Below are 13,294 nucleotides of genomic sequence, written 5' to 3'. Positions count from 1 at the left end.
AATCACTGTGTACATTTTTATTTCTTTGGGGAATTTCCATTCGGTAGTGCAAGGGCAAACAATGTTTGCTTTGTTTTTCTTGTAAATATGTTGTCTTCTTGTGAGAGATGTATTTAGACATGACACACCATACACATAGGCGCGCTCTCCATGTTATCAGGTATCTACAGTCTCCTCGAGCTTGAGTGGACTTTCGGCTCGGTGGCCTGGCTGTATAGTCTTGTGCTTGGCATTAGCCCATGAGCTCAGTGGGTTGGTCGGTGCCACCTGGGGTGGCAAATGTTACGAGTGTCCACCATGGGCAAAAAGCTTCGTAAGCACACCATTTGTTTTATAAACACATTTTCTATTTATTTTCATACTTCGTAGATGTTTAATATGGTTGGTTTTTTGTTCTAAATTTATATTCTCTGTCAAACATACTGGCGCCCTACTTAAATAAACATTTTCCATAGAAACACCATGGTGATCTTGCTATCGACATATTTGTGATCTAGAGATAACATTCTCCAAATATATAATTGCTAGCATATGCCACCGTGAAGGGTACCGATAAGCCATTTTTTGCCCAAGGGTACAAGAGCTTTATTGCACCTGAAGGGGAAAAGCCGTGCACGAGATGATGGAATAGCCTGTGCTTTCTAAATGGGCATTTGAATTGGCATAACTACTACCTTTAACGCAGACTGATAAGTGCTCCATAATTGATGTAGCTTTACATATTCTTTCCACTTCTAATGGAAAAAATAAAACCACACTTCAGGAAGAGAACAGAACTGTCAAACATGTCGTGTTATCGTAATACATTATTTATAGTTAGCTTGAGTATTACCACTCAGAAAACTAATGTATGGCCCCATTGCATTTCCTTAACAATGGAGTAGGCTGCTATGATCAACGATCTCACTTCCTAGTGATAACATTACACTGCCCTATTTTGAAGGCCCACCCTTTCTTTATTCCTGCTCTGTGTTTTGATATTCAATTTGTACTTTCCACGTAGAATTATGTGTTTTTCTGGAAAAAAATGAAACATTTCAAGACGCAAACTTTTTGCAGACGATCATAACAGCTTTTTGGAAACTCTTTCCATGCTCGCGAGTTTTTTTTCTTTATTGCTTGCACACATTTTAAGATGTAGGTTTAAAAAATAACTTGTTATTTTTACTTCCATAGCATGATAATATTATTTTACAGCATTTTGTCAATCCGCTGCTGGGTGAACGCCTCCCTATGCCATGTCGGTCATGGGGATTTTCTTGCCCATGCTTCACCACACGCTTGTCTGTGTGGCTTTGTGAAGGGTGTCACCCAGGACCGGTTGAGATGTCACTTGCAATTGATGTTTTCTGTGGCCAGGAATCAAAACTCAAGTCACTGGGTTCATAGTGCAGCATGCTAACCACGACACTATCACTCATTCCGTAGGTTATAATGCTGTAATTTGTTATCTGAAAATAGATCTCTTTCAAAGAAAGCAAATGTTCAGTAGTATTTTGTACTATTTTGTAAAAAAAGATAACTCCTCTAAGGCTCTAACAGTGCAGCATGAAAAAAACAGTGGCAGAAAGTTATTTATGCAGCACTGTGTTTGTCGTTTTGCAGTCTGGCTTTATTATTAATAATATTAATAAAATATGTATTATGGATTTATATTTTACTCGACAACCGAAAAAAATCCATTGATAATGATACAGATAACAGATTTTCTTTCTCATAATAATTTGTTGAACGGATACAGCAAACATATCAAAGTGATGTGTGTCCCACACGCAGCTTCCCACTTCTAGCCCCGCCCACTCCCCCCCCCCCCGAGCCGCACTTCTCCCCCTAGTGCTTGCCCCCCCCTCTCTATCTCTGCCCCCCCCCCTCTCTCTCCCCTCTTGCCCCTCCCCCTTTCTTGCCTATTTGACCTCTTGCCACGGCAGCTCTCTCGCCCACTTCAGCAGTTTTCTTGCTGTGGTTATCTCGCCTGATGAAGATTGCTTGTGTTGCGATCGAAACGTCGTGATTTATTTTATTTTATTCCTACCTACGTGACTTTACCAAAAGAACCAAAGAGAATTTGGATTCCTGCAGTCACGAAAGCTTCAAATCAAGATTGATATGTATGGTTGTTAATATTACCGGGAATCCCGGCCTATATTTTATTTAGACAGACAATTTCAATCCTGCTCTATTCAAAATATCTCTGTAAATAAAATATTGACAGGTGACCTCTTACCTTGCAATTTCATGAGTATAATGTTACTCATGAGACTTGCTTCATATACTGTATTTATGAAAGTGCATGCTTGTGGATCGTATGTATGTATGCATGTTAAACTTTTTTCACACGTACGTAGCCAACTGTGCTAATTGGAGGTGCGGGGGAAGGACAACACACTAAACAAAAAAAGCAGTTCTAATGAAATTAGTTTGTAATCTTGATTTAAAAGTGCATAGCTCCAGTGGCTCCCTCATATCAGAAGGAAGAGCATTCCAGATGGCCGCAGAAGCGCGTCTGAAAGTGCGCGATGCAGTGCCCATCTTTTGTTCGATGGTTAGCCAAAAGCCGCTGTGAGGATGACTGGAGTTCGTGTAATGGTTTTTGCTCCTTAACGAGATCAGCAATGTGTTGTGGTTCTTTTGTGGCAAGCACTTTGTGTGTAATAGAAGCCATTTACATGAACAACTTGCAGGGCCTTGCGTGTGGGTGAAAATATATAAATAACAAAACGCCATCATCAACGAAACTGAAAATATTGGTAACAATTAGTTCATATAATTTTCTCAAGCGCATTTTAACAATATTAATTATATACTATGACACAGTTTGGTTTTCACCACTGTGCTCCTCTGCCACCATCTGGTTCGTGTTATTATTGCAGATTATATTGTTGAAGCTGGTGTACAAATCATGGACTGTGATTTAAATTAACATTTCTCATTTTCACCTAATATAACAAAAAAATATACGTTTGGATCTATATGTACACCTATATTGTAACAGCCAATTAAAATTGGTTTGAGTTTATCCTTAAGGAAAACTAAATAACAATGAATTTGAATACGTATAAAGAGATAAGTGGAATAAAATTTAGATGCATTATAACCCACTCGGCTTGTAACCTTTCATCGTTTTCTTTTTATTCATGGTGGTGTGTAATTAGATTGGCCGTCTCATGCGATTACATCTACTCAATCCACTAATGAGTCGAACATCGCCTACACTCGGTGCTGTGTTTTTCAGGTGCCCTTTCCCAGCCGGGGACCGCGTGACCTTCAACGGGAAGGACTGCCTCTGCCAGCGCTGCATCCAGCCTGTCGCAACCAATGCCAAGGACATCGGTGCTTCCACCAGTAAGCGCTTGACCCACACTGCACAGCTGCTCAGCTGCTCAGCTGCCAAGGCCATCAATCAATGCACCTGCCATCATGCGAAAGCCAAAGCCATGTTTTTATTACAGATGCTAACATCCTGCCTGTGATGGATCTGCACTATTTTTGACAATATGTGCACATGTAAATCTTTCTTAATTGGTTTTGTCTTTTTTATTATTACTGAAAATATATAAGGTTGTGGCGTAATAGTCAGCACACCGGAGTGGCAATCTATAGTTCGTCGTTTGGTCGATCTCCCGACACGGGGAGTTGAAACAATGGGAAGATTCCTAAAATGCCCCCACCTCTGTCCGTCCCGAAATATAAATGGGTAGACGACAGTTAATTGCCAGGTTGCGTTTGGTGGGCTAAAGTGTACAAATGTGGGCACTCCGATCTCTTGCAAAACGTTTAGTTCAAATACCCTCTAGAGATTATATCTACAGCTCTCTCTAGTGGAGGACCTTCTGCCAGTAGTGGCATGCGCAAGTAATTTCCAGGATGCACCATTACCATTTTACCTTTAAACATGTATATACAGCAACTCCCTGTCAGTGGAAAATGGGAAATACACTTTTGTAAACGTTGTGTTGTTTTTTCCAGGTAAAATTCAAAACATACCGAGTAAGTAACGACGGTATGTCTATGAGCATGCCCATACTTCCGTAATTTGACTGTTCCATGAATGTTCTCCTCATGTTGGGGGATAACTGCATTATTGCATCCTGACATCATTATAGTGCATTAGCTTGACTAAAACAATCGCTTTACCATCGCCACCTGGAATGCCGCCAGCCATACTGCAGAGTAGAACTGCAACCACATTTTCATCAAACAAGCATTCTTTAAAACGCAAATCAAAGCCACAAGAAAATGATTGGAATTTGCGCCATTAGAATAACGACGGTGCAATGCAGCGGCAGCAGGCATTGCGTGAATAACTTCCCATGCCTTCATATTCAGTTTGGGAATGTGCAGGAAGTGCATGTTCAGGATGTGTGTGTGTGGCTACATCAAGTAAATCCCCTCCGGGGACAATATGGATGGAAAGGGGGTTATCTTGGTGTTCAGGGGCAAGCTCGTGATAAACAAGCATGTGAGTATATGAAGCACAGCCCTAGTGTGTGTGTTGGTGGTGGAAACTCTGAAGTCATTGTTTCCGAGCGCATTAGCTTTGTACAATAGCTGGATTTTTGTAGCGTGGAAGCACAACAATCGTTAACATGTTCAGTAAGTATGAATCGTTGACATTTTCTCATGTAACAAATCTTTTACCCAACCTGCTTAATTTATATTTTTACCATACATGCTGTTGCGTGTGGCGCCTGCTAAGATTACCAGCTTTTTGTTGGATTTTTTGTGTAAGAACATCCAGATTAGTCAACTTCAGTCGTATTTACATTGACCGCATAATTGTTATATTTTGTGAAATGTAGTTGGGCCAAAGTCATCTGAAAATCTTCAGTCTTGTGAAAAGACACTTATGTAATGTGTTAAGATGACCCTATCGTTGGTGTAAATTTTGTATTCAACTGTGAACTGTTATCCAGTATCACTGTGAGCTGCATTTAGGGTATATTTTTAACAAGGTACTTTACAATGTACACTATTACGTGAAATTTATATTTAAGACAGTTTTCACAATTGGACAAGAGGAAATACATTTAATTTAATCGTCTGTTCTTGGTAGTTTTATCATCATGAGCCATAATCTGTCCACTGCTGGATGAAGGTTTCCCCACAGTGGAGGCACATGCCTGTAAATACAGAACTGCGGAGGCAAGGTTTGGTGGATCTAACGCAAATGTTGTGAGACCCCCTTCCCATGGTTATCGAGGTGTCGATTATTACCCTGTGTTGCCAGAAGGCAGTACAGCAATGGATTCGTTGCCAACAGTTTCCATCTGTACGGGGATAACATTGTCGCCACCTTACAAGCGCGGGTTTTCTCCGGGTGCTCCGGTTTCCTCCCATGTGTATAAACATGGATTAATTGGATGAAAACATGTTTGAATAAAAAAAAAACCCAATGCCCAAGACCCTCCTGAAAAAGAGTTCTCCGATTCGGCATGGCGCTCTCCTGGTTAAATCAGTAAATTCCAATGATGATTGCATTGCGGCAATCATTTATGATCCTGTGCAGCCGCAATCCATCTCGTTCCTGTGCATGAGCTAATTTTTTCACTCCCCTTTCCATGGTGGTCCATCCTAATGGCGGGTGGGGGGGGGTTATCCCTTGGCTGTAATTTCATCACCAGCCTTGTCGTTTGGCTATTGTTTGTTCTTGCAATGTGTCCTATTCACACACAGTTACTTTTATTAAGTCAACATTTTTTCTCAGATCCGCGTGTTCTTATTTGTGTTTCTCAATGTTATACGAAGCATGCATCTGTCCATGTATCTCGATGTACTTTTCAGTTTCACCTGTTTGATTATTCCACATTGTGTATGATAATGTGTGGCCATTGAGTGGTGCAGTTCTTCTCACTCTGTGCAATGAAACCGATGACCGATTCCTCAGTCCTCATGTAACAAACCTTTTACCCTCCCCACCCCTTGATATCTTCATTCAGCAGTGGATTGACAAATTGCTTTGAATGTATATGATTGTGAATGTGTATGCTGCATTCATTGAAAACATGAATAAAGCATTGGCCTACGCTGGCTGTAAACGAGATAGGAAATTCAGGAAGTATCAATGACATTGTTCATTGTTCATCCATTCCTTTGCGTGTTGCAGACTGCACTGGCTGTGGCAGTGACATCATGAACGGACAAGCCCTGCTGGCACTTGATAAACAGTGGCATCTTGGCTGCTTCAAATGCAAGACCTGCGGCAAGGTGCTCACGGGCGAGTACATCAGCAAGTGAGTGCCGCTGAGCCCTGAATCTCTTTCAACTGTGGGTGCTTTATGGTGTGAATGTTGCATGATAAACCAGCTAATGAAATATGTAAATCCTGAATGCAGAGTACAGTTGTTTAACCTGTCTTCTTCACATGCTATTCCTGTACTTTCTGAATTGTAAGAATGTATTTGTTTTAATCGTTTTTAACACTTTGGAACCTTCGGGTGAAAGTGTTTATGCTTTTCAGCTCTCCCCTTCCATAATTGTGGGGGAGGCACTATAACTTTTCCAAAGATGATCCAAATATGAACCAACTTGTAGTCTGCAGTTTTGTTGTAATTTTGCACTTACCCTATTGATCAAAGCGGTTCCCAAAACTTAGACGAACCAGAGAAAAAAAGCACTTAAAAATATTCAAATGCAATTTACCCTGACAGCTACCCGTTGTCTTACTGCTGATCAGAGACATCCAAAGACAAACACCTGTTTGGACAGTATTTAATCCTCTTTGCGGTTGCATGATTTCTTTCTAACTTGGTTTTTATGCGATGTCTGGACAGGGATGGCGTGCCATATTGTGAGCAGGACTACCAGAGCCAGTTTGGGATAAAGTGCGAGGAGTGCGGGAAGTTCATCACTGGGAAAGTGCTCGAGGTACGTGCCGAACTGGAGTCTGGTCTACACTGTTCCATACATAAGTAGGGGTTTTGTTCAAATAAAAATGTTGGTTTACCACCGCTATATCTACAGATTGCTAGTGGATTAGTCTCTATAGTCCCCAGACCAGTTTTTCAAAGTGGGTACAGCATTTCGCGAATGGGCAAATAGACAAAATGGTATATATGTATCCAGAGGCAGGCGTGATCACTTCCTCTCTTGTGAGGTTTACGAAACAAATTAAGAAACTCGGTTTTTACAAAAATTTAAACAACAAATCAACTGGCTTTACATTAACATGAGTAGTCTACAAAATAGCCAAGACTGTACCGGTGACCTTTGGCAATTTAAGAAACTCTTGGGCACCATTTGTAACATCTGGTGACCATTTACCATTGCAGAGTTAATTATCTGTGGAGCCGGTGATAATTACTGCAGAAGAGGAATGCTAGCCATAGGGACAGGGCATGGTTGTGCTCTATCGGTGAAAAGTAAAATGTTGCAAGAAAAGCCTCTTATCGAGGGAAACGAAGATCGCATGGAATGTCTAAACAAGCAAAACAGGTCACACATCTCAATGTTTCAGCAACCTGCAGGTTATAGATTATTTGGTTTACACTTGAAGGAAAGACTGGCTTACTTTGTCACAAAAGAAATACACGTTTAACTGAGCACAATCTCTGCTGTGCAGCTGCCTCTGTTCGTTCCTGTGTGAAGCCACTCCCCATGTAGCCATTGGCCACCCAAAATGAAGGTTTGCAGTTGGCTGCCCCACATGCATGCCGTGAGCAGTCACTCAAGCATCCAGCGTGACCTGTCTTTTGAGTTTAGGATAGGTGCCGTCTTTTTTGCTCATGCAGGAGAATTGGAGGTTTTATTTTGTTAAACCCAACAACGACAGCAGTGTTTAATTGTTTAGTGGCTTACAATTATAACTACGTGGTATTGTTGGTCTAGCTGCTTTCCTGGCCATTATGAAATACTTGGAGATGGTAAGTATATGTCTTGTTTTGCGATCGTGTTTAATATTTGCTTCTCATTTTATTTGGTTTACATTATGTGTGAATCACATTAAACAAAGGCTTGGTGAGATTGGACAATCACAGATGCAGTGAGATTAGTAATTATAATAATGATCAGCCCTTTGTCAATCCACTGCTGGTGTGGCCTGGAACTGTTTTTGTTGTTGTTTTGTTGCCTTGACCAAGCTTACATTTAGTGTAAAAAAAATCGTCAGAAATGTATGTACTTATGTAATTTGTACTTTTTACATTATATTTTTAAATTAAACTTTAGTTATATTCTTGGTTCTTTCGGTAAAGTCACGTAGAAGGGAAATAATAAAATAATACAAATATTAAACGAAAGCTTTAAATCAAAATTCAACTTTAGTTCTTGCTTACCTTTTCTATACCTTGCACTCCTATCGTTTTTGTATTAATGTTGTAACTATAAATAAATATTCTGATTATAAATTCTGTATCTCTCATGAGGGTTGCTAGACCATACTTTAATACACTGGTCACTGCGGGTTGTTGTAATGTAATAAAAATAACAGATCTTGGCATATTGTGGCAACTGAATTGACTCTCAGTGACAACATTAGAATGGCATGCTCGAGCTTCCCTGTTCTCTAGCCTTGCGTAAATCCCACAGGAACACGTGTTTCTTTCTTGCTTCAGCTAAACATGTTGTGTAAGTCTCTAAACTTCCTTCTTTACAGAAGATATTTTTTGCAGCAACTAGAAACAGTAGAATACTTGTACCTTTTGGCAGTTATTTAAGGTGGATTGGGATCAAAATTATAAACAAAAGAGGCGAATACGAACAGGATGGAGTGGAGTGCTTTTGGAAAACAGAATGTGTTAATGTGTAGATGAATTTTGGCATCTCAGCACATTGTGGGATGGTGACGGTGTGATGTGAAGAGGGCATTCATCCAGCAGTGGATTGACCATGGCTGATAATATATTTGTTGCCCAGCTTACTTTTACCGTTTCCAGCTGTGTTGTTGCAAGATTGGCCCAGTTTGTTGGACATTTTTGACATTTTCAAGCATTTAGTTACATAATGTATTGTTGGAATTTCATCAGCTGTAAAAAAAAAAGTTTTTTTTAAGTTTATAGGACCCGTGATAAGCGAGACGTCTGGGTGGTGTATTTTGATACACTGCATGGCTAATGGGTGGAGAACAATCATGAATTTCAAATAATTGTTTTTAAACCGCAAAGAAAAATAACAAAAACATTTAAGCAGCGCCGTAATATTAGACACATAAAGTTGATTGCACGTTATTTAACACGTAGACTGCCACAGTGCAGATAAAACTAGAAACATTTTCAGGTACAACAATTTTGCCTCCAATCTTTTGCTAATCTGGTATAAAAACAGTGTTACATTGTGGCACATAAGCAACACACAGGCGTGTATATTTTCCAGGCAATAATTAATTTTGCCTCGAAACCGGGTTGGCAAATTTCCCAATGAGAAATTCATTTTTAAAGGAACCGTGAATGATTGCACATTATTAAAGTGTGGGCTTTTACAACATTCGGAGATTGGCATAGGCAGGATGAATGCTCTTTGGAAATTGGTCGAGTGAGAGGAATACCCAAGCAAGGCCCCCCAAGGGTCAGCTGCTAAGGGTTACGGACTCCAGGGGATTTTATGTCAATTGACATATTTTTATGATGCAGCTGTCATTCCATGCATGTCTTTAAACACCCTCAACAACATTTTTGCAAATGGTTTTGGATAATTTGCATTTTACATATACTGTAGTCCTTTTATCAAGGCTATATAACGGTATTTATATGTTATTCTAAGAAATTATGTGTACCATGTGCAACATTTATCTTCGGAATATTTAAATTAACCTGTGATTTAATAGATGCTTTTAAACAGGATAACAACAATTTTGGAAATGGTTTAAAATGAATTGCATTTTGTATGTATGGTTCTGGTTATTTAAAAGCTATATTGTTTTTTTATGCCAAATTATTATATATAGGGGATTTTACATTGTAAAAAAACCTCGTATCTTAGTGATATTTAAATTTCACGTGAACAACTACAGATACATTAACGTGCATATCATGTCTAAATATTCATATTTACACCGGTATACAACTTCATTAACACAATAATGGATATCCACATTTCATGTTGGAAGAGGAGCTGAATAACAGGCATATTTTAATGAGCCACTGACTCGTGTGTGAGTGCAATGTCGGTCACAGTTGTCTTTCATTACCGATCCATATTACGATTCATCTCTACATGCAGATGCTCCTTTTATTTTAATATTTTGTTCGTCTTAGCTAGTAATCTATAGCTGGTATAGCTCTGTGATGCATCTTCAGGTTATACCGTTGTGTTCAGCATCATTTCCAATGTTTGGCAGTGGTAAATCTACGCAGTCGCAATTCATAGCTGTGTAAAGCATTCTTAAATACACACATTACTGGTTTAATAATAATGAAAGTTGTGACCTGTCTTCAAATTTTTTGGACATTTCTGGGGGAAAGAGTAACAAAGAAGCACTGTTACAATACATGAAAATATTTGCAAAGAAAAATAAAATGCACCGCATTCATTTTGTCATTGATGTTAACTTGGAAGAAAAAAAAACATTACCTTATTCACAACGTGTTTTGAGTGCAAAGTGTTCAACTTGCACATTACAACCTCACCTGAAAATACACGCGTCCACAATTTGCAAATGGACGATGTGCTTTTATTTGGTTCGGTGGACGTTGCACGTTCACCCCCCTCTCCCGTACAGCAAATCGACTGAGCCACTGTCTCATTAGTTTCTGCTCGCACACAGGCAAACACCCACACCAGCACACCACCACCCACACACGCGCCATCACATCCGCAACGGCACTGAGCATTCCGTATGGAGATAAAACCCCTCCGTCGGTCGCAAACCTCTCCTTTCCCCCTTTCGTGCATGGAATACTCATCTACCCGACGCTGTTAACCACAGAGCCACCTCTCGTTCATATTCGCCTGTCAGAAATTATCTCGTTTCATGACTCCTGTCTTTAAAAATGCGAAGGAAGAGGACAGTCAGAATTCTAATGTCACAGAGGACTGTGGAGAGGAAAGGAAAGAGGTGAGGTTTTAATATAGCTCCTTATCTCTGGCTGTGCATGGTGGGGGATCATTCAGTCGTTTTCCAATACATCAGTGGTTGCTTTCCTGGCTTTTAATCTAATTGCACATTTGCATTTATGAGAAACGCGTGAACAATCTAGCATATATTATGATAACAGAAAAAATGCGGTTGTATATGTAAATTATGTTGTGCATCTTGATATCTATTTTAATTTCACCGTCGAGTTTATACATATGATATGATAATACTGTACTGTGTTTTAAATAGCTACAGCTTGCCTCGTGTGTGCTATGGGAAGAGTACAATGCATTTGTGGACATTGCACATGTTTATTTTTGCTTTGCTTGGTGTGGCATGTTCAGTACAATCGTCATTTATGTCATGTTAAAAGGTTTGTACTAAAAAAAAACCAGGAATATAGCATTTATTTGCAGACCAAACATTTTCAATCTGATTAGAGAGACCTTGAAAATAATGACGTGAATGTACAGTGTATGATATGAATGAATTAATTTGGCCCTTCAAGGTATAATTATGCTTATGTGTTTACGATACGCACAGAATTACAACAGTGTTTTGAACATGTTAAACATTCCCAGCTGGGCACATGCTTTGCTGACCTCACTTTATACCGCAAGAGTGCGTTATTTGAATGAGCATAACCAGCACACTTACAGCGAGTAGATGCTTATGTGCTGTGAACGTCTTTTTAAAAACGTCAAGCCAAACATCAAGGCAAGTGTCTCTGATGGACTGTGGTAGGAGGGCACTTGCAACATTGACATATAGATATGTTCGGAGACTTTTGCACAGACTCAAGTAAGCACAGTGTAAATATAGTGGGGTTATTTGGCTGAAAATGAAAATAAATGTGAACATACAATTCTGGAAATCAAATGGAAAGTGGATTAATTTGAATGTTATGTCAACATAATATTGTGTATTAAAATTGCTGTAGAATTCTTGTTTTCTAGCTGGTTATGATATAATCATTTATTTTGTTGCTTTGTCAATGTACCGACAACAGATCTTAGCTAGTGCATGATAGTTTTCAAATTCTATTCTTTGTAATATATTTAGGAAATTCAACTCAATGCACGTAATGTTGCTTATTCATAAACATTTACAGGTGGGTTCACACTGCTACGTGTTATTTTTTTTTAAGTACAGATTAGTATCTTCATTGATGTGGAAATTCTGTTCTGTAATTTGGTGTGTTGCATTTATTCGATATCAAGAAAAACTATATTTTAGGTTGTCAAGCTTTAAATGAACATGGTTAAAATAGAGGAATGAATGGTCTTCACGAGTTGAGTTTCTTGTGGCAAATATGTCTTCCACCTATCTTCATCCGCACATACTCAATATGCTCTAACTTGTGCCAGTAATTAAGGTCAAATACTCACTGCACCGTTAACAGACACCGAGGTCGTTACCTTCTGTAATTTTAATAAAAGGGAAATTCTTCAAGACCACCATGCCCTGTCCATCTAGATTTTTATGGCCACACAGCAAATGCTCTGTTGGACACATTCCCCCCCCCCAACACTGTTTAATTTATATTGTAATCTTCCTGGGCAGGAGGCAGACGTGAACCCATGGCCTCCCATGCATGGGAGAACAATACCACTTGGGCTTGGCAACACATTTCACACTGGAATGCCCATTCTTCTATTCAAATTTGTTCAACCAATTTCTTGGTTTAGACATTTTTGCATATAATCTTGGTGATATGTTAAAACAAGTACGAATACAATATATTTAAAACAAAAGAACATGGGATTTGTATATGTGAATGGAGAATAATGCCATCCCACTTTGATGCACATTTATAAGAGGACCGGTTTAGAATTTTAATCAGCACTCGTATTGGCTATTGGGTGCCCCATGATTCACGCTATAAAACCTCAGTGGATGTGTGTTGATGCATGCTCCTGACATTATTTATTGGGCCATAAATTTGCTTCCATGGTGTGAGTGCAAAAACAATGCAGGCTTTAAAGCATCAGTCATGGGATAGAATTACTAAATGCAGGCCCTATAAGTAAAGGTTGCAATCATTCATGTATTTATGCATTGATGTGCTTCACATTATTGCGCTTGATATTATTGCCAAAACATAGAATGCTCTATGTATACATTTAAAAAGAATATCATTGGTGTCTCATTACCGTGCCAGGACCATATACCTATGACTTACCGTACAACTACGATTTACCTTACATGAATTGTACCAATGCAAAATTATATTAATATATCGAGTCTGACGTTTATTTGGTATAACCATGTGAGATTTCAAGAGGA

At 39.2% G+C, this 13,294-nt stretch overlaps 1 protein-coding gene across 8 annotated transcripts in view; it reads left to right on the top strand.

The window, feature by feature from the left end:
* Nucleotides 1–13,294, top strand: part of LOC144721594 (actin-binding LIM protein 1-like) — a 92,791-nt gene that overhangs the window by 57,883 nt on the left and 21,614 nt on the right. For all 8 annotated transcript variants that reach the window (XM_078599351.1, XM_078599350.1, XM_078599348.1 and 5 more), the window contains 3 exons: nt 3,233–3,342; nt 6,104–6,230; nt 6,771–6,864. In XM_078599351.1, the coding sequence (XP_078455477.1) occupies nt 3,233–3,342; nt 6,104–6,230; nt 6,771–6,864 (331 nt within the window). The remainder of the gene's footprint in view (nt 1–3,232; nt 3,343–6,103; nt 6,231–6,770; nt 6,865–13,294) is intronic.

Source organism: Lampetra planeri, chromosome 12, assembly GCF_965212315.1.
Source record: "Lampetra planeri chromosome 12, kcLamPlan1.2.h2, whole genome shotgun sequence".
NCBI classification, from domain to species: domain Eukaryota; kingdom Metazoa; phylum Chordata; class Hyperoartia; order Petromyzontiformes; family Petromyzontidae; genus Lampetra; species Lampetra planeri.
Note: the sequence above shows the minus strand (reverse complement) of the source record. Positions and strands in the feature narration are given on the sequence as shown.